This window comes from Nestor notabilis, unplaced genomic scaffold, assembly GCF_000696875.1.
Source record: "Nestor notabilis isolate BGI_N333 unplaced genomic scaffold, ASM69687v1 scaffold2906, whole genome shotgun sequence".
NCBI classification, from domain to species: domain Eukaryota; kingdom Metazoa; phylum Chordata; class Aves; order Psittaciformes; family Psittacidae; genus Nestor; species Nestor notabilis.
This window is the reverse complement of record NW_009934058.1, coordinates 10,995-32,420: the sequence shown is the minus strand read 5'-3', so window position 1 is coordinate 32,420 and position 21,426 is coordinate 10,995. Positions and strand designations below refer to the sequence as shown.

Sequence of the window (21,426 nt, the reverse complement as noted above, 5' to 3'; positions counted from 1 at the left end):
CTTTCTGTTCCTTTCCACACATTTGCCTGTGTTCTAATTATTCTAATTCTTCTTATTATTCTAATTCTAATTATTTAATTATTTTTCATGTTCTTTTAGGCATTTTTTGTCTAAAGCTTGTATCGTCTGCTTGTATTTTTATCTTCCCTGCTCTCAAGTTTTGCTGTTGTTTTTCTGTTAGGTTGTATTGATTTGTTAATGTTTCTTCTGTGTATTTATTTAAGAACTCTTCTAACTTTGTCACACTGTGATTCTTATTAATACAGGGTAAAAACAATCACTTTCCACTCACAGCGTGATTCTCAGCTTTATAAAATCAGCTTAGCGCATTTGTCACTGCAGTTTATCACAAGCATATACCTTCTTACTTTCAGTTTCAAGCACATTGAATGCAAAATGTATCCTCAGTATTATAGTGTGTTTTCCTCCAAAATGGTCTTTGTAGTATAATTCTGAAGCCAGTCTAATCTTCTATAGTAAGGCAATATGTGTTGCTACAGAAAAGGTCTCTACCTTCAAATCCCTGCATGTCTGTAAGACTGACAAAGAGTGAATGGCTTTACTTTGCTTTCTGAACTACCTATGGCTTTCTTCATCTTGAATGGAAACCAGTACAAGTGAACCCATTGTATTACTGAAAATTCCTGCCTTTTCCCTTTCATATGTTCCACCAAAAAATCACTGAAAATTCACTTTTATGGAGCTAGGACATCCTTAGAAGAAAACAAAATACTAATCTTCTTCAAAGAAATCCTTTAAAGCCTTTAAAAATATTTGCAGGTGTTTTGTATTCTTTTAGACACCTGAGACTTTGTGCTGTGGTCCTTCGAGGATTAATATTCATGCTTTCTCTTATTAACAGAAATAAACAACCTTATTTTCTGTGTGAGGATCAAACCTATACCTGTCACTTATACATGATTGACTGCCTAAAACTGCCAAGATCCTCTCACACATTTTTATCCTGAATCGTTCCTGGCCCCAAGCTGTGCTCATTTACGTGAACATTAGCAGAGAATGCTGGCCATGAGTTTCTGAGCAAATTCAGAACAGGATTTGAACTTCCCTCCATCAGCACAAGCAACAAAGCAGACCACTTGCAATCCAGGAGGTTTCTGGACAGCACTGATGATAACTTCCTGACACAGGTGATCAAGGAATGTTTTCCTGTGAGGGTGGAAATGCTGGAACAGGTTTCTTAGGGAGTCTGTGGTGTCTCCATACTTGAATACAGTCAAAACATGACATGGCCTTGAGCAACTTACTCCAGCGTAACCTGCTCTGAACAGAGGGTTAGACTAGGTGAGCTCCAGAGGTCCTATCCAACCTCAGCTATTCTGTGATTATGAACTCATGACAGAAATAAGAAAGCTGAAGCAGTTGCCCTCTTTTAAATATGGTCTGTCATTGAAACAGGAAAATACAGTGCCTAATGAAGGTTAATATGTGAACATCGGATTTCGTAAAGAATACTAAGCAATGTTCCAGTTTTGTGATTTTTTTTTTTTAATAAAATTGAATTTCCAACTCAAAGGAAAAAGAGTTCCAGCAGTTACGTAATGTATACTGTTTACCCAACAGTTATGATTGGCTCTGGCCTTTTCTACTGTGCATTTTGGTATAAAAATAGGTTTTCAAGGAATAGTGAATTCTGTACTGTTTGCCCAGTGGGCTGTAATATTTCACTATTATATACAAAATAAGTGTGTCAGATGAGATTGCTTTGTCTGAAATAATATCTGGCATTTTGGTAAGTAATAAAGTTTTATCCTGTGAGATGCTGAGCAGTTCCCAAAAGTACTCATCACCTGGATAGCTTATTCTGTGAAATGAAGTCTGAGCTCAGATGGCCACGTTGTTATAACCTGGAGCCTGTTTAAAATCAGTCAGAAAACCCCAAGTGATTTCAGTATATGCCAGCACACTCAGTGACATGCAGTGTGTATGAGCAATGTCTGAGGAATTCATTAAATTTTCCCACTATGAGAGGAAGAGGATGTGTTTGGCAATGGTGGCATTTCTAGGAAATAGGAGTTTAGTCAGAGTGCAACATTTCAGATAAAAGAATGGAAAGGAATGCAGAGTTGGATCAGCCTAATAGTAAATTACCTTTGCATGTTTCCTTCCATCTTTGTCTGTTTGCGATCTGTGGGTAGCACCAGGCATTGTCCTTAGCCACATGAAGAAGCACATGACGTCATCTCAAGCTTTTGTCAATGCTGTGGTGTGGCTTTATAGGCAGGAAGCACAATAAGAATAGTGCAGTCGGCACCTTCCCTGGGAGACTACTCAAACCCTCCTGGGCTGTGCTCAGCTGCCAGCTGGGGAGTAAGTCTTTATTTGATTATTGCAGTTGTCAGTTAGAAGAATGGCTGTCAAACAAAATGGGATCATCTTTGGGGAATATGTATTTAACTAGCCCATATGCAAAGAGAGACTGAAGCTGCCAAATCACACAGTAGTGAAAACCTTCAAGTATCTGGAGTTGCATAACACCTCTTATAACATAATGCTTGGACCGGAAAAAAGAATCTAAAATAAAAGTAATAAACTGTAGTGACTTTTGTTTTGTGCCAATGGATTTATGGCATCAGAGCCCTCAACATAACATCTGTGTGTGCTGCCATTTGCCCTTTTAGTATTTTTCCAGCACCCCATAGGAAGAGGCACTTTGCAATTACTGGAAATGACAAATGGCTTCTGTATCATTTCTTTATTTTTGGAAAGGATGTAAAACTGGAAAGGTCCAGCCCATTGCCTAAAATGCATTCAGTCAATTGAGAATTTGCCTTGTTCGTGCAAACACAGAGGGACTCTAGATCTTCTCAAACGTAAAGCAAGAACAGACAGTGCACATCCTGTTTCACTGGTAGAGCTTCACACCATTTCTTTTCACTGTGTCTATGTACTAGCATCGGGGGGAGTGTGGTAGGAAGCAGCATAAGAAATTACCTGCCCCTTAAAAACAATCAGGTGTTTGCAGGTAGCACATGGAAATATTGTCCCCCAGTGTGTTACTTTCCCGAAGATTACTTTACCAGGAGGTAAAATCTCTCTCTACAGTACGTGTGCTCACCAATAGGCTGTTACCCGTATTCACCTTTTTTGTATAATAAAATAACAATCTCACTCCTCAGTGTAAGCTTTTGTCTTCTTCCAATTTAACACTTGATATTAGCTTTCAGGAAGATAATTTATTTTGCTAAAATCTGTCAGGTTACAGTAGTTTGGAATAGTAAAAATCTGAGGTTTCTGACAAGAAATGTAAGGCCACAGAAATTCCACATTCTTAAAAATAAATGGCCTGAAAGTTGAAGCCCAAAATCAGACAGAGTAGGTACTTCATGTATGACAAACAGAACAAAGGGTTGAAGTCATCTCTGCTAATGTGAACTGATTGAATGTTGAAGTCTGGGAACCATTCTCAGTGCCTTATGTAGTGTCTCTTAGTTGGTATCTTGTAATCATCTTTATTTAATGGAATTTTAGCTCCCTTTTTTATTGTACTGATACTTGTATATGTTACTGTTAACTGTTTTGAATTACTGAATGTAATGGTCAGTTCACGTGAGTGGGTACTTTGTTCCTTGAAAATTCCGGTGTGGGGATGTTACACCAACAAATCTGATAAAGAACAGTATGAATAAAGGAGCTACACTTTTATTATAGTAGGTTTGGTTTTGTAGCTGGAGATACATATTTGCTCATTGCCTAGGAGAGAGCCTTCTGTTCAGGTGAGCCCAATTCAACATGCAGTTCAAACCATCTTCTAGCTCAGCCTGCAATTTTAATCATATTTTTTTTATACACAAACTTTGTAAGCAAAGATGTAGTTTTCCTGAGTTGTCACTACAGTGACAACTAATAAAATGCAGCAGGACGAATGCAGATTCATAAGGGAGTTTATTAGAAATGTCCCTTTCAATGACAAGTTTTTCATTTGCCTTTTTCATATCTGTCAATGAGCCATCTTTTCATGAATTAACTTTTCATACTGATAATGTGCCAATAAAGTCAGATGCAGGTCTTAACTAATAAGTCAGTTTGGAGAAATTAAGTGTATGAGCTCTGTTACCTTTGTCAGCCAGACCTGCAAATGTGGCAGAGTTTATATTAAATCTTCTTGACAAGGTCTTTTTCCCATAGAAATATATTGCCTGGTGTTGATTATTTCCATTGCTTCTTTACAATTGCTTTTAATAATTCTGTTTTTAATCATCTTGCCCCAAGTTTTTGTCATCTTGTCAACCTGCAGTGTGTATAACAGCCTTGTTGACCCTTTTGTAAGTAGTAACAGAATCTAATCTTTTTCTTACCTACTCTGCAGATCTTATTCATACACCAAGAATGTCATATACATCTGTGTATGGCATAACAGCATGAGACTAGATGATTACATTGCAACTTCTAGGCATCCTTCTGACCCTAAATTATTATGCAGAAAAGATGTATGTCCAGTAGAAAAGCTGATGTAATCAGCCAGTGAAAGTAAGTTTTACTAGCAGTCATCTTAAAGACACTGACGATCAGCGTTTATTTTTTAAGCCACTTTGCTTATTTGACCTCCTGCGTATGGCAGTATAAATAGGAAAGTGAGGAATGTACATGCATTATTGTGCCAAGAAGTACTTTCTCTGCAAGTTCAGCTATTCTGCATAAATTCAGTTTTCTGCAGTGCATGGAGATCAGATAGGAATGTTCAAATATTTACAGAAAGTACTGTACAGTATGTTTATAATGAAACATATTTTCTTCCTGTCCCGTTTTTCTGCCATGACGGATGGCTTCCCCCTTCCTAAGTGTTCTAACTGTATGATTTTATGTGTACAATAAATTTTCCTGGAACAGTAACCATATGCTGACATGGAAATTGCAATAAATGTCCTGACAGTGTTTTGAGAAACACAAGTTCCCCTTAAGGAGGGAACCTACACCTGCAAAAATACCCACGTAACCAGAAAATACCCTACATCAGTCTTCAGTGTCAGCTCTTTCCTCAGCTTGATGGGAATTCTCAGCCTTGAGAATTCAAAGCACTTTGCATCCCGGGGTTGGTTCTTCCTGGAATGAATGTAGAACCAAAATCTTTCAGACTTTCCAGAAAGCAATAATATTACAAAACCTGGTGCCAGGTGAGCTATATATGAATTGTACTGTAGTTTTTATTTTCATTCATAGGTATTTTCAGATAAAATGCTACTGAGGAGAAGTGTTTGGGACAACAATGAATCAAGGGTGCTAACATGATGTAGGGAGTGATCTACATGCCTAAACATAGTGCTATTTGAGACTGTAAGGTACCCAAGCTATCCAATGAAGGTAGAAGATATGATACAGTACGTATAGGAGACCCAAGTCATTCCAAAGCTGCAACTGAGGGCACATAGGATCCTGTAACCTGTAGTGCTGCTTTCTTAAGTGTTAGGATCTCTGTTTTTCCAAAACTAGATTGAAATGGGTTGACCTGGGAAGAAACACATTATTCTTTAGGAAACAAGAAACAATAGCGTGTGATCTCAGACAAAACAAAAATGTGGATTGTGATTATGTCTAAGCGCAGTTAAATGACATGAGTACTAGGCTGAAAAACATTTTATTGGCAAATGATTAGGAGAGATGAACATACTAGCAAGTAGCTAGCAGAAAGAAATCTCAGCTGGAATTCAGTATTAGCAAAAAGCAAGGGGAAAATGCATTGTATTTTAAGCTCTAACACAGTCAGCTATATTAAACTCTATAGCACATTAGAAGTACCATTATATTCAATGAGAGCTCAATAGTACTTGTGCCACTATACAGATTTGCTCTCAGTCCTCTTTATTTACAGTGATCTGCTGGGCATCCTATTTATTTTTACCACCATATTAAGGTGGATGATTCATTTCCATTCTATCTTTTCTGAATTGTGTCCATCCACATTTCATTGCATAAATCCTTTAACTTGTTTATAGAGAAAAAGTGTTTCTTTTCTCATAGTATCAAAGACTATCACAGAGAGGTGCCAAAATGCTTCTGAACTGGGAAGGTCCTGAGTGTGATATGTCTGTGTTCTGTTTTTATTCATCTTTCACACACTGAAAAAGGAAATTAAGTTAATGGGAAGTATGTGATATTACAGTAGTTGTTGCTATAATAATATAATATCATGCATACAAAGAATGTTGCTGAGGAAATTACTCCATACGATTTTTGAAAGGACTGTCAGTGTAATACCTTTTATTCTAAAGCAAAAACAAATGATGCAGTATTGCTCTTTCAAAAAACACCCCCCCCCCCCCAAAAAAAAACCAACAAAAAAAAAACCCACCCAAAAAAAAGTGACCATTTTTTTTTACCGTAGTTATTTGAAACTTTAAGTTGGTTCTGGGTTTGTTTTGGTACAAATTCAACAGGAAGAATAAACCCACCTCATCTCTGAAAATCTGACATCCTATTTAAGTTCTGACTTCACAGCCAATAAATGCTTAGTCCTTTTAGTAGCTGTTTATATGAATTTTTAACCTGTTATTTATGTAATATGTATAATTAAATCACAGGGGCGGTTGTGAACAACTGCTACATATTCGTGGATTAAAAAAGTACCCTGATAAAGGACTCCACTTATTCCCACTTATATTATCTGGGTATTTCAATTAATTTAATGACTAGCTTGCATCTCATCCTGGGATGTAAATTTTCATCTCAGGGATGTAAATCCTTATCATCATGTAAATCTCATCTCAGGGATGTAAATTTTATCTTATCTCCTGACTCTTCAAACTGAGAGGCAGTCTAATATATGTGAATATCCTTACTTAAAACGCAGGGCAGTATAAAATCTGTCTGTGTATATGAGCTTGTAGGACCTGACATACACCGAAGTCACACTAATGAATAAAATGGTATCCTTATGCAGGCATACTCCATGTTTCTTCTTTTTTGTTGAAACAACTTTTCCTCGTTAAAAGTGAACATTTGGTCATTCATTTTTGGTTAATTTTCATGTAGGAAGTCTCCAACATCCACTTGCTATAAAGAAGAGCAGATGAAAGATGTCCTAGAATTAGGTAAGTTATGCCAAGCTTCAGTTTGGCTTTTACCATCTTATTCCACAGAACAGCTGTAACCAAATACATACTAGTCGCTTCTTTTGTAACTCTTAGTTGATTAAGAGAAACACAAGAAAGTGTTAATTTTCATATTCATGACCTCCTGGCACTGAGCCTGCTGGGGGAAGCCATTTTTCTCATTCAACACATTATATGATTTTTTTTTCCTTTCAGTTGATGTTGAAGCTGAAGAAACAACTGGAGAAGTTATTAAGAACTCGGATCTTTCAACACTCTATATGCTCCAAATAGTATCAAAGGCAATTGATATTTCTCTTGCAAAAGTAAGACTAACTATGATGGTAAATACAAACAGATGTGTGAGAATGTTATTTCAGCCAACTTAGTCAAAGCTTCAATGGATTGTTTTGTGTTGCATGTTCATGTGTGAGTTAACATGTGCTGTATTCGTTCCTGAGTATGTTCCTTATTTGGTATTCAAGAGAAAAAATAATGTAGGGATGCCATTTAAAATTCAGAAAAATACCAGAAGAGCATGCCGGAATACATCAGCCCACTTGAAGCATAGATAATAGCTTTAGTTAAAGAAGCTTGCATTATCTTATTAATGCACCTAGTCAGATATTCATGTGCTTATCCTTCAGTCATTTTAATTGACAGTGGTTCAGAACAAGTTTATTATTCCCCTATCACTGTTTCTCCCTTTGCTTATCTTCCTTATTTTGAGCAGAGATGGAACAGTTATATACTTTTAATATTTTTCTTCCCATTCAGACAGAGGGGAGAAAAAACCCCCCAGATTAAAAATAGAGAGGGTGCCTTCCAATTTTTTTGCTAGGTCAAAGAAGCCTAAGAAACTGTACAAACACTGAATAGTCTGTGCTTATGTACTCAGCTTTACTTTAAGATGAATGCAATTTATTCAGTTTCACTATTCCTCAATAGTAGTGGTCTGCAGGTTTTCAGGCCCAGATCTGAATTTGGCATATGCTGATGTGCCATCTGACTACAGCAGTCAAACATTTGAGTAACCTTTATCTCGTACCAACAGCTTTGTCAGGCAAAACAGTATGCCTTTTCTCCATACTGTGTCCAGTAGGGTCCTTTTCTCCCTAAGGTAACCATTAGTAGGCGTGGCTCTACTAGCTGTTAAATTTAAGGGAATATTCTGTAATGCTTCCATGGGAAACTATGCCCCAGACAATCTGCATAAAGAGTTTCCTAAACTGAGCGGCACAAAGCATAATGAGTTGAAGGAATATTGCAGGAAAAGGAAAAAATTGCTCCTTTTCATTTGAGCGTTACTATTTACAGTATGTATAAAACAGAAAAGGCTGGTTATAGTGAGTTAGTCATTACCTTCCACACCCTCCTTTCCTTTCTACAAATTTCTGCAAGAAAACATACCTGTGATTTGGATTTGTTTTTAAAATGAGAACTTTTTTCTTTTTTCCTTCTTTTTTCTTTCTTTGTAGGAGTTAAAAAATCTTTTGTTTGGCTCCAGTCTTTGTTGCTTCAGTGAAGAATGGAAAATACAGAATTTTACGTTTAATAACATACCGCAGTTAAAATATGGCATTGTGCAAAAAAAGGTACCGTAAATTACTTCCTTAAAGTGATCTTTGCTTTTTACACTGAGCTTACAAAGGCTGTGTGTTTTGGCAGTTTAAAAAACCAGAAGTCTTCTAAAGACTCTTTCTTTAACTTCTCCGGTTATCACTGGATGATGTCACCTTGTCAAGTCCTGTTAGGAGACTTGAGATAGATGGAATATTTCTGAGGGAATCTTAAAGTAACTGCAGAAAGTGTGCATGTGTGTGTGTGATGGGGAGTTGTTTGTAGGGAGAAAGACAAGCCATTTCAGCTGAAAGCTAGTGGTGGTAAAAGAATAAACGTGCATAAATCAAGGGTCAAGAGAAAAAGTATATGTAAGGGTGGTGTTTAACAAGTTTAAGATGGAGCTTGGTCTGTCTCAGAATGGGGGCACATAGCAAGAATTGCCTGCAGTTCTTGGGAAATCACAAGGTTTTTGCTTCTTAAAGATAGAGGAGTCAAGTGATGGGGGTCACATGATGGGGGTCGCATCATTCCTAAAGTGAAAGGGAGCAAATGCCCCTGCAGTGTCAGTGGGACCAGTATGCTGGAACTGCTGGTGGGACCACCTCTTTTGCAGCCATGTTTCTGTAATTCTGGACTGCAGCCACAAGATCCCAGCTCCTCCTTAAACAAGGTTTTCATCAATTCTAGGTATTCTCTAACTAGTGGTAAAAAGATAAATGTTAATTTACACTCCAAAAGGAACCATGGCAGTAATGTTCACTGGTCCACAGTAAATGTTACTGGCCATTAACTTCCACAACAAGAATAGTAAACGAGCACATTTTGCTCAGATGTGTTTATTTCAAATAGTTAATATATTCCTCCTCACTTTTAAATTCATTTCAGCTGAAAAATTGTTTGATTCTCTTCTGCATTAAGTTACCATGGTACTATAGGAAAATGTTTAGAATGGTTCCTCTTTTTTGACTGAGAGGCTTTCCCTTGTGGACTGAAATAAACCTTGCTTTTTTCCTTAATATATTTGAGATGATTCGCTCTTCAGTTATGTAAGTAATTACAGAGAGTTAGAGTGCATGTAATATAAATGAGAAAATGACAGCTATCGATATGTAAGCTATTTTCTGATTATAGGGCCTTTATTTTCTGGGTTGCATACTGTGCATACTGGCTGTACCGGTAGGTCCCATTCACTTAGGTTTGATGCTCTAGCTAGGACAAGCTGAGAAATAAAATCAGAACACAGACTCTCCAGACAACTTGCTGGCTGGTCCATACTTTCTTACTGTCATTGTTTTTCCCTGGTGAGGTAGCTGGCTGGTGCAGAGAGCTATGCAAAAAACCATAATCTTTGGGTAGTGATGTAAGTGGGAACTTGAGAGGAGGCACAGTGCTCAGAGGAGGTAAAAGAGCAAGGCTTATTTTCACCTGTTGGAAAACATATTTGATTTCTCTTGGGGAAGTTAATGTAAGCTGTGGCTCAATAGGATCAGGAGATCTTTCAATTGTCTGCATAATCACAGAGCAGATTTTAAAAAGGCTTTGACATTATAGATGTCTAGGCATTTTCAGGAAAAAATAGGTGGGAAAACCAATAGCAGTTAGTAACACTGATTTTCAGTGGCTTGCAAAAAAAAAAAAATTAAAAAATAGAGTAACAGAGGTCATGACAAAGTCACGGATGAAAAGAGACATGAAAGAATAAGCCTGAATGGAAGCATATGGATTGCAGAAGTTTTCACCAGCATCAAAGAGTGCAAATTGTTTTGCCCATTGAGTGAATATTATTCCCCTCAGGGTGGCCCGTGTGGAGTACTGGCTGCAGTTCAAGCTTGTGTCCTACAACGGCTTATCTTTGCAGACAGTAATAGGAATAAAGACATTCGGTAAGTCAGCAACTGACAACAGAAATATTTTCCATACAGAAGTAAAAATTTATTTTTCTCTGCTGCAGCCACTCAGGAGCCTTCTGAGTTTGAACTTGTTGAACTTCTCTTTGAGAGAGAAAGTAGCATATGATTTTCTTGTATTTACTTCTCTTTCAATTGCAATAAGTTAGAGGTTGATGTTTTATTTGTATAATTACTTGCTTGTGATTAACCCAAGAACCTCTAAAAAAATCCAACAGTTTGAATTGAGGCCAGGGAAAATTATTTAACCTTGAGATCTCATGGAGATATAATTTCAAAGACAATCTATTGAGGGTTTGAAAGACCATGAAATTTATGCAGGTTTTGACACTCAGAATCTCAAGGAGGGTGAAAAATTTAACTTACAGCTATTTTTTTTTCTGGCTACTGTGTTCAATCTTTCACAGTTAAACTCCATAACAGAATTTGAGTTTAAATTCTATGTGTATATTTTCTACTTATTTTAAAGAAACATTATTAAATATTGCTAGTGTCAAGGAAAATTGCTCGGACTGCTATAATATTAATGTACTTGTCACATTGCTCATTCAATCAAATGCTAGAAAATAATGTTTAAAAAGATTACTTTTATTACCAGACTTCTTGTATTCATTTTTGTTCTCAGTAAGAAATTAAGTCCACTACAAAACAAAAATTTCACTAAGCTTTCCTGTGCTTTATAGGTACAGTTTGTTGAACAGGCATAACAGTATTTTAGTGGTTAATGCTACCACCACCTTGTGTTATTTGTGGATTATACACTGACCCCAATTTTGTCAGAAGAAATGCTTTCAGGCTGAGATTGTTCTTGAACTTCATTACCTCGCAGTGTAAAAATGTTCATCATGTACAAAAACTGGGCCTTAAATACACACTTTTCTGCTTGGAACTGTTTAGGACAGTCACAGGGGCTTTGTTGATTTTCCTTAGTTTTGTCTGACTGGCATTTAATGTAAATTCATTGTTGGAGCTTTTTCATCAATAATGGAAAGAAACAGGCACCTGTAGAACTTCATTATTTGCTTTCAGCACCCAGTATGGGAGGTGACAATTAACCAAAGTATTATCAGGCCTTATAGGATCAACACATGTGTCCAGGTCCAGGAGAGCTGGTGGGTAGGCAGTTCTGGTACAAGACAGCTAATAAGCCATTAGGAATGTTTAAAACCAGGCTTAGAGTCTATTTGAATAAATACTGAAAATTTTAATGTTCCTATTGCTGTTGCTAGTTAGTAGTTTCACTGGTTGTTTGTGGACCCCAGGACAAGGGCTAAATAAGATCACTTGACAATAGCCTTTTCCTTGAAGTCACCTAAAGGCAATTACCATGTGCTGATACAGAGATAGGGTTAGTGGTATAATACATGTGCAGAGTAATGTCAGGTTAATTCTACAATGTTATGTAGTTTAGGTTTTTTCTTTTTTCTGTTCAATTCTTTCAGTACATCACATCTGTCCATAACTGATACCAAGAGCCTGCTGATGGGAGCGCACTTTTTTAAAGTGTAAAAATTAGCTAGCAAAATTTTATTAGCCTAGTTCAGATTATAATGCGAGTGGACTTCAAGGCAGAATGAGGCTCTTGTCCACATAAAAGAAAAACTCAGAAACTTCCATGCAAGAAAATCGCTACATATTTAGATTTTAATGCTAAGGAATCTCCACAGAATTCACCAAAGAATTATTTCTGGTTGTGAAAACCAAGAATTTATTTCAGCTTGGAGGACAGTCTTTGATCATCTGCTCCTTGGTCCCTTTGAGTCTCAGGTCATCCTTAGTAAAAATAGAGATGCTAACCTTTTCCTCTTTCAACATTATTCAGTGATCGTAAATGTCATAAAATTATGTGGCACCCAGATAAGTTAATTGAGGCCAGATTGTTTAAACTATAAGTGTCCCAACTCATGCCAGCTACAACTGATCCTGTTTACATGGCAATATTTGCCTCTCCTATTTTTCCCTTGCTATTATACACATAATTTTAAAAGATTTTACTTTATTCATGAGATAAACATACTTTTCTTATGATGTGTTTGCCATAGGCAGAAACTTTGGCAGACAGAAAGAAAGGGAAGTCTCAGAGTTTGAAATGAGAGGATTAATATTCCTTTCTAATTCTCACCTGAATTTTCAAATTATTAACAACTTTACAGTAAGTGTTTGACTTCAGGCTTCTTCAGCATTCAAGAAATAATTATCATGTCTCCTTACTCTGCTGCCTCTCTCAGACACATAAATTAGTTGCTATGCTTCCCATAAAATTCAGAGTGTCTGTATTAGAACACAGGCAGAGATTAGAGAAAGTTGTGGTTTTATTTTTTGTACTTGAAAACTCTCACCAATTATTTCCCATATCTCACATCCTTCAGAGGGAAGCATTCTCTAAATGAACATTATATTCAAGGCAGACATTGAACTTGAAAGTCTGTTTAATTTTTTGATGTTTGGTGTTTCTTGTTTAGTCTTTTGAATTATTAGATCTTTTACTCAAATGCTGGGAACAGGTTTTGACATAATCTCCCATGCTGGTAACACTCTAAGACTGATACTATCTGAATTTCAAAGACTGCCATTCTCGAAGCCACTAGAGCATTCCAGTTCTGTGTCTCCCAGGGGCATGGATCTGTTGTTCATTTCTTCAGGCTCTTGGATGTTAGGTTTTATTCTTAAATCTTCCAGTTTAACATTATGTGACTTTCGGCCTCCTGGTCCATTTTACTTCATTCTCATCTTGGAAGTTAGAATAACAGGAGGTATTAGAAGACTTCACAAAACACAGTTTGCAGGAAGTGTATTGATAGCCATTGCTTACATATTTTGGATCAATAGACTGTAGTTTTGCACATCATTGTGTAAGTTCCAAGAAAAGCATCTAAGTGAAAATATTTCAGAAAAAGTGGGGCTCCACAGACAAATACTGGGTCAGTCACTGTAATGTTTTAGGTCACCACCTTATTAAAAAAATGCAAGCATAGTGTTTATTGCAGATGGTGCTTTAGATAAATTTTAGTAGTAGGTAAGAACATTATGGTGCAGGTTTGTTGACGAGTTAAGAAATAAAAACGTAATAAAGTATGAAGGCCATTATAAACTAAAAATCATATTTAATATGTAAAAAATTCCTGTTAGAGAATATCAAATAATTTTATTATGGTTTTAGAGATGAATTAGCTTCTCTTGTCATGGTGATACAATATTGTTCCCTAAAGTACATTTACCTGCTTGTTTGTCCTGCCAATTATAAATGTGTATTTTAAGTATGTATTTGTTTTAAAAGATTAATTTTCAGGGTATGATTATAGATCCTGTATTGATAATACCTTATTTAGTTTTCTCTTGATTTTGGTCTGTTGCTCTTAATGATAAAAATAGTTTTGGTTTAATTGTTCCTTAGAAATCAGACACCATCTTTCTTATTAATCTCCTAGAGATTTTATCTCTTAGGTTCACCGGCATTATCAGTGTATTGTCATAGAACATATAGACATAGACTAGTAAGATTACAATTGCTTATCTTAAGTACCCCGAACAGCAGTCTAACCATCACTTTGATCACCGTAACATCATCCAGATCCCCCAAATGCCATAGCATTTCACCTTGGTGAATTAACATCCCTTTACTTTCTGGAAGAGACCTACCCCCTGTGCCCAGTTTGGTTTACTAGCAACCTAAAGAGGAGGTTGTTCTAGATACAGCTCTATTCACTGGATCTGATTATCTTCAGTAAGATCCAAGGTACCTTCTTAAATGCCTAAAATGAGATTTAAAGTGGTTCACCTCAAAGAATGGTTCCAGAAAGTCCGTATTTCAGTGCTGACTTCAACTGCATCTCCCTCTTTAGAGCACTTTAGTGCTGAACAGCAGCACCACATTCTCCCATCACCTTCAGTCCAGTGCTGAGAAGTCTCATACTGTGTGCACAGTGAGTGCTTTCACAGCATTTCATTCAGATGCTTAATCCTCAAAGAAAGGTCAGATTCAACTATACTTTTATAGCTGGTATGTCATCTCAGTAACCATACTAGCTCTCTGTTCAACACACGGGGTTTTTTTGAGTTGACCAACCCAGTTGTCTTTTCACTGTAGAAGGAACTGAGATACCTAAATTATCATTTTCTGGGGCAACTTACTGGAACCTCATGATTAAACATTACAATACCTAAATAGTCTCTAAAAGAATGCTTTTGTTCATTTAACTACAAATTTACTATGAATCTGTATATACTGCAATTGGGGTAGTTTGACCTCTAATGAATAAGCTTCCCAACAAACATTTTAGTACTTGACTGTTTCTTGTATTTTCTGGACTACAGTTGTCTTCAGCCTTCAGAAGTTCACAGGACCAAATGCCTCACCATGGCAATTGCAGACATACTGTGGCGTGCAGGTGGCAATGAAAAAGCAATTGTGGCACTGTAAGTAGGAGAAGCAGTTTTAATTATTGAATAATGCTCCTATGCTTGTGTCTGTTACATATGTACATAGTTTACAAAATGAAAGTTTTGTAAAATGTATTTATGCAGTCTAAAATGGCTTAGGGAGAAATGCAAAATGTCATTTCTGCTGTCCCAGTAATCGGAACAGAATAGTCAATTCTTTGTAATTGATGTGAAAGATCCGCTGGATTTCATTGAGGCTAGGATCCCTCCAAATCTTTACCAAGACTGATTTTTCCAGATGCAGCGTTTTACTCCCAACGATTTTGTATTGCAGGATATTCTATTATGGATGGAATTAATTTCTTTTTGCTGTAGAAGCCTATTGGTAACTTAGTTTATGCTATGCTATTTGGCTGCTTGTACACAAGACATCTAACTTTTAGAATGCTAGCTTTGGCTGTACTGAATCCTACACACTATTTTTAAGTGAGACAGGTTTTGTGAGAATAGGTAATTTCTTCTATTAAATCAACTAAGATAGCTGTAAAACAGCAGAAGCTTTTGAGCACAGAAGTTCTTCTTCAAACCTGAAATAGAAGCAGGAAATTCAAAGACATTTCAAATGATATTTTGCATATTTTACATCTATAAAATGTTTCTTCTGTGATGATATTGTACATATGTTCTGCTTGTTTTAATGTCATTGCTGTAATATTTGTTTCCAATAAAAACTGTCATTAACATCTTAAACCTATATTTATCATCTTTCTGTATAAACATGTTAAATAGACTGAGAGAGCTCAGCACTGCTAAAGAATATGTTTAATTGATAAAAGTTTGTTTAATATGTATTATGAACTTACGTATTATAACACAAAATCTTTGGCTTATCTTTCAGTTCATATAATATGTTGATTTCTCTTTAATGCCATTTTGTTCCTTTTAATATGAACTTTGGTTTTGTCTGAATATCCTCTTCAGGCCATCAGGAAGACAGCAGTTCATTCCCATAGGAAAATACAAGGCAGATGGAATCTTAGAAACTGTAAGGCTCTGTGTAACTCAGAGTAACATTCTCCATATCCTCTTTCTACCTTTTCTTATTTTAGTGCAATGAATCTTATTTCCATTGCTCTCTTAGTGTTTTAAAATCTTTTATGTCAAATTAGTTGAGATCCAAAACCCAATAGGAAATAGCAAAATCCTGTAGTCTGTCTGGCTCTGAATTATCCCAGTGTCTGTGGGCAATTTGGACTCCCTGAAGTCCTTTTTGTTCTATGTACCTTTCAAGCTTATAAACTGCCTACTTTTTTTGATATGCAGTAAAAGTGAACGTGGATCCTTTCAAGTTGACCAGCATGGCTGTGAGCATCAAAAGGCAGTCTTTTCTTCTTTGCCTTTTTTTTTTTTCCTCCAGAAGCTCCAAATGGCAAAACAATCTCCAGTTATGCCTTATTTCCATCTGAAGCTCTCAAATGGCTTTGCAAGCAGTGATGCCAAAAGCCAGGCCTTAGTGGTTTAAGGAAATCTCACTGGCCTCCTAAATGGAGGAGTGAATGTGTCAACACCTTATCAGAACCAGGCAGTTTTGGAACAACTGGAATTGAAAGCTTGTAGAAGTAGTGTGAATGCAGCAGAAATCCTTGGTTATAAAATGTTCTTCCAAGAGGCGAGATAAATTATTTAATTAATATGTTGACATAATTCTATGCTGCTGGCTATTTCAGAGAGCAACTAACACCATTATGCTGCCTCTACGTCCTGCTTATCAAAGGTCTTTTGGACATAGCCACAGTGAAAATGTGATGGAAAGCAATATAATCCGGACTGCTCAATCTTTCCGCAGACAGTATCTGCAAGACCATCATTTCTGTCCAAATCTGAAGACGGAAAATAGACAAAGAATGTTAAGTAAGGGCCTAGATCTATGAACTGTCCTGAATTTCATGTTAAATAGGAGTATTCATGGGAGTATTCTCTGAGTATGATAAAAAGTGTGCTGATACATGCCTGCTATAGATGGCTCACCACACAGGTACCAACTCCTGAGCTACTTGCCCATTCTGTCTTCTAAAGCTGCAGTATTCCTATGTTCCAGGAATTGTTTTTCATTGGATAAACAATGTTTAAAATTGAATCAAACTATTCAACAACCTTAAAACCAACAAGAAGCAGTATTTAAAAATTCAGAATATGCAAAATGCTGATATGCAATATTATACGAGGTAACACCAGGAAGAGGTAGATTTCATTAGATCTTTACTCCATTTTGTTAGCTCAGATCTTTCCATTCAGATTTAAAGTTTTGGCTTTCAGGTTATAAAAGTGAGTTGTAATCATTTCAGTTACTTTTTTTTTTATTTCCCAGCTAATACTACATAGTGCCACAAGATACGAGGATCTGGTTGTTTTTCTTCAGCAGAATATTCACCAGGTACTGTGTATAGAGAAAACACTAAACCTGTTATAGTTCAGCTGCCAGTCTTTCTGCATTTATCAGTCTTGTATGATGTCTCCTGCACATTGTTTCAAACACTGTATGGACATGCATTTTAACAAACAGAGCAGCAAATTCAGTTTTAGCATAAATTAGAACAATTCTTCTGCTTTCAGTTTGATTTGCATTTCTTTAGAACAGGGAAAAAAATGTACACAACAAACAAAATAAAACTAATCTTTTTCCTTTTCAGTTTGAAACTGGTCCCTGTGGGTGCATCCTTCTGACTGTGTCTGTCATCTTATCAAGATCTATCAATCTGTGAGTGTCTTTGTATCCCTGTTTCATTAACTGCAAAGCAAACAAGCTGTGCAAAGTGAGAAAGCAACCATGATGTACTTAACTCTCTGGCTTTTTTGATCTATCATGATGTTTACTCTGATAAATATAGGAGTGTTACACTGCTTTTTTTTTTGTTTATACACGGACGCTTTTTTATATACATATATATATATATATATAAATGCTGTTAAAGTGGCAGTGATCACTCCACCATATCTGATATAAAGGACTTAATCTAAACATTAGGCATCATGTCTGAGCCTATGCTCCCTGTCTTGACAGTTGAAAGCAAGACGGTTTTAGAGGGTTATTTATTTCACATATTTTAGGTATCTGTCTTAGGCAGAGATGAATAACTTGCTTGTAATGCCCAATCTCTCCATCAATAATAATGATAAAGAAAGGCTCATATACAAAGGATTGGACAGCTAATTTTTTGGTGGTTATAAGTGAGGTATAACAAATCTGGTCTTGGTTTATTGGGGTAATAAATATGCTGAGCTCTAAGGGGTAGTCATTATAGGCTCTTTTAAAAACTCATTGAGGTTTGCCAAAGCACAGTTGCAGTTCATTGCTTTTATACAGATTAAATGTATTTCAGTGGTACTGTGAATAGCAGAGTGGATCTGAATAAAAAAGCTTTCTTCATTTTGTCAAATTTCACTTTTGTAAAAATCTCCTAGAGTTATCTGCAAGTGAAAGGAACTGTTTCCTGACAACTTGCAATAACAACTGACTTGAAGAGAGCAGCTGCACTTGAAAGCAGCATGGGGTTTGTGTAATCTTTTATTTCTTACATCTCTGCATTGTCTTGAAAATAAATATCAACTTAGTCCAAATTTGTGATATGCATTCAGTTGCTCACCTACTGAGATTCCTACAAGCATTTACAGGTTGGATTTTTTTGTTGTTTTGTTGTCATTTCTTCCTTTCTTTCGCTTACAGTAACACTGCGGGTCATAGGCATGACTCCACTTTTGCACTCTAACACAAATGACATGATAATTTTATAGCATATATAATTTATTCTTGTTTTTCTGATCTAATTACAGCAGAAAGGTCCAGATTAGTAAAGGTATTTGAGCAAGAATTATACATATGGTATTTGGTAGGATCACCAAAAGCAGCAATGTTCCTGATTGCTATTGATTGCATTGCTTTACTTGCTGTAAAATGGTAAACATTCTTTAATAATATAAGCACGGAGCTTATATTTCACATCACCTTTCCATTCTGGACAGATGGATTATGACAAGGCCAATCAATCATCTGTGTTTGTATTTGGGGGAGCTAAGTGTCTAAAGGGAACATGAAAATTCCTTATGGTGCCTCTTTGCATTTTTAGGTATCTAAATATTTTTGCAGTTCTGGTCCACAGTGTTAAAATTGTTTATAAAATGTAGTTCTGTTTTGAGGAAGATTCATGACTTTATCACAGAACTTCATTTTAAAATACCATTACTCTTCTAAGTTCATACTGTGTAACACATTGCATTGATATCTATCTTTTGTTTATAAGAAACAGCATTTTTTCTCTGTCACTAGATACAGTAGAATGTCTTTTCAGACTTTTGCATAATTTTTTTTAGAAGTGCAAACTAAATTTTGTTTATGTAATTTTCAGCAATAGATTTGAACGGCTATGTCATAGTGCTTCTCTTAGGATATTACAAATATCAAGACATAAATAACTCATTGCTCCATATCTTCAAGAAATATGTACCATTTAGTGAGTGTTACAAGCATTGTAAGTAATTATTTACATAACTGGCATAGTTCTGGATGAATAGTTAGAGACAAATAAGAGTTAGTTTAGCTAATGGAATTTGTGTCCAGTAATAGATCTCCCTGGAATATTTTTTTTTGGTCACGTTTTTTAAAAGCAAATCAGTGTTTTGTTTTCTTTTGTTGTATTTAAAAAAGGAGAAAATTTCATGGAAGTTTCCATTGTCCTTATTTTTGTGTGCATTTTCTATTGAAAATGCTAGATTATTTAATTTGAGAAGTTGACATACCTTAATTTCTCAAATAATGTTGAAATGCTTCTGGTTTGGTCAGTGTTTCACTATGTGCCCACAATGCTGCCTCACGGGGGTCCCTTTGTAAATAACTCTTCTATAAATAATTGGCATTTCTTTTAAGCAAATTGGTTGCTAAGGATGGGAGAGTCTTGAACCATGGTTATAATTAAAGCAACGTCGCGTAAGATGCAGACATTAGTCCAGTGGAGCCAAACCAAAGCATTTACATTTGGTTCCACAAAGAGAAGACTGGCAGTTTGGTTAGTGAATATTGAAATATTTCTTTCAATCAAAAATATTCTCCCTAGTGTTTTCTGTTCCATGAATAATTCCAGTGTTTACTGAAGCTTTCACTTCAGGATATAATTAGAAGAAAATAATAATTCCTTATTCCATACGGTGGGGAAGCATTAATTGCAAGTTAAAAGGCAGAGCAGTGAATGTGGACTGCTCGTGAGGTTTTTTAATGGAAAGATAAGTGTCACTGTATGAAGTCCTGTGCAGTTCAGCTCATCCAGAAGTGAACTAGAAGGAGTGCAGGATAGTGAGACCTCAAAGCTTACAGGGAATGATAGCTGTGGTAGTTGGTGTGGTTCAGAATGACCCAGGCCTGTTGGCACCTTCTTAAATCAGTGACTAAATTCTAGCAGTTCAGAAGGATCTTATTTTGCCAAGAATGGACTAATCTCATCTAAGGTTCGCCTTCTAAAAATTATGCCAAGTCTCAGTCCTCTCTGCTCTCTCTGTGTTCAGTGAAAGGAGAGAAACTTCTCTAAGAGAGTCATCCCACATGAAAATAAGTGTCAAGAAAGATGAGGACAATTGCTATGGGCAGTGCCTTTTTTTTTTTTTGTAATTATTATTATTTTGCAGGGAGAACTACTAGCTAAGACTTACCTCTTAGATTTTTGCTATTTTCAGGGTAATGATCTATCTTACTTATTTACTTTCTGTGGAAAGTAAATCAGGCTTCCTTTTTGCTCAAAAAAGAGAAATAGATTATGATTCATTTGACTTATTTTGAGTGTTTAGCTTAGAATGAGATAAATAATTTCCTGAAATGCTTACTTATCTCACCTGTATAAAAAGAAAATCTAAATAACCTACTCTTGTGGAGGCTTTGCACTGTAAACATCAAGTGGTGAAATTAATTCTGCCTTAGAGTGACTGTCTGATAAAATGGTAGGTGAAATTCATTGTTAATAATGCAAGTCATTATACATGATGAAAACACAGTCTTAACTGTACTTACCTAGTGATGGGCTTTAAATAGACTATTACAGAAAAGGAGAGAAATTCTGGCACTATTATGCTGCTTTAATTATCTGAGGATATCAGTTCAATTTTCTATGGTAGACAAAAAAGAAAAAAAAGGTATTGGGAGTTATGGTGATAAGAAATGAGGACAGAACAAAAACATGGTAATGTGTTTGTATTAACATATGATCTTCTCATGTCTTTATCTAGCACGTAGCCTTATCTCCCCAGGTCAGTAAAAACGCATTAGAACCAGAAGACACTGGAAGACAAAATTTCCCTTTAGTGTGGGTTAACTTCTATGTGAGGACAATTGAAATCTTTTCTCTTTGGCATTGAAGAGGACTAACTTGGATGTGATAAAAATTTAGGCATCCATGAAAAGGTTGAATAAGGGTGATTATACATTATTTCTTAGTCCAAAACCTTGGGTATTGTCATGGAAATGCTCAGGCTTTGATTTTAAACCAAAC

General features: G+C 36.1%; 1 protein-coding gene across 1 annotated transcript in view; it reads left to right on the top strand.

Annotated features, from left to right (window-relative positions):
- Positions 1-17,658, top strand: part of FAM188B (family with sequence similarity 188, member B) — a 30,829-nt gene extending 13,171 nt beyond the window's left edge. Inside the window, exons 6-13 of the mRNA XM_010017136.1 lie at positions 6,988-7,046; positions 7,263-7,372; positions 8,525-8,641; positions 10,404-10,492; positions 14,831-14,932; positions 15,878-15,941; positions 17,265-17,330; positions 17,587-17,658. Of these exons, the coding sequence (XP_010015438.1) occupies positions 6,988-7,046; positions 7,263-7,372; positions 8,525-8,641; positions 10,404-10,492; positions 14,831-14,932; positions 15,878-15,941; positions 17,265-17,330; positions 17,587-17,658 (679 nt within the window). The remainder of the gene's footprint in view (positions 1-6,987; positions 7,047-7,262; positions 7,373-8,524; positions 8,642-10,403; positions 10,493-14,830; positions 14,933-15,877; positions 15,942-17,264; positions 17,331-17,586) is intronic.
- Positions 17,659-21,426: the final 3,768 nt, after the last annotated feature.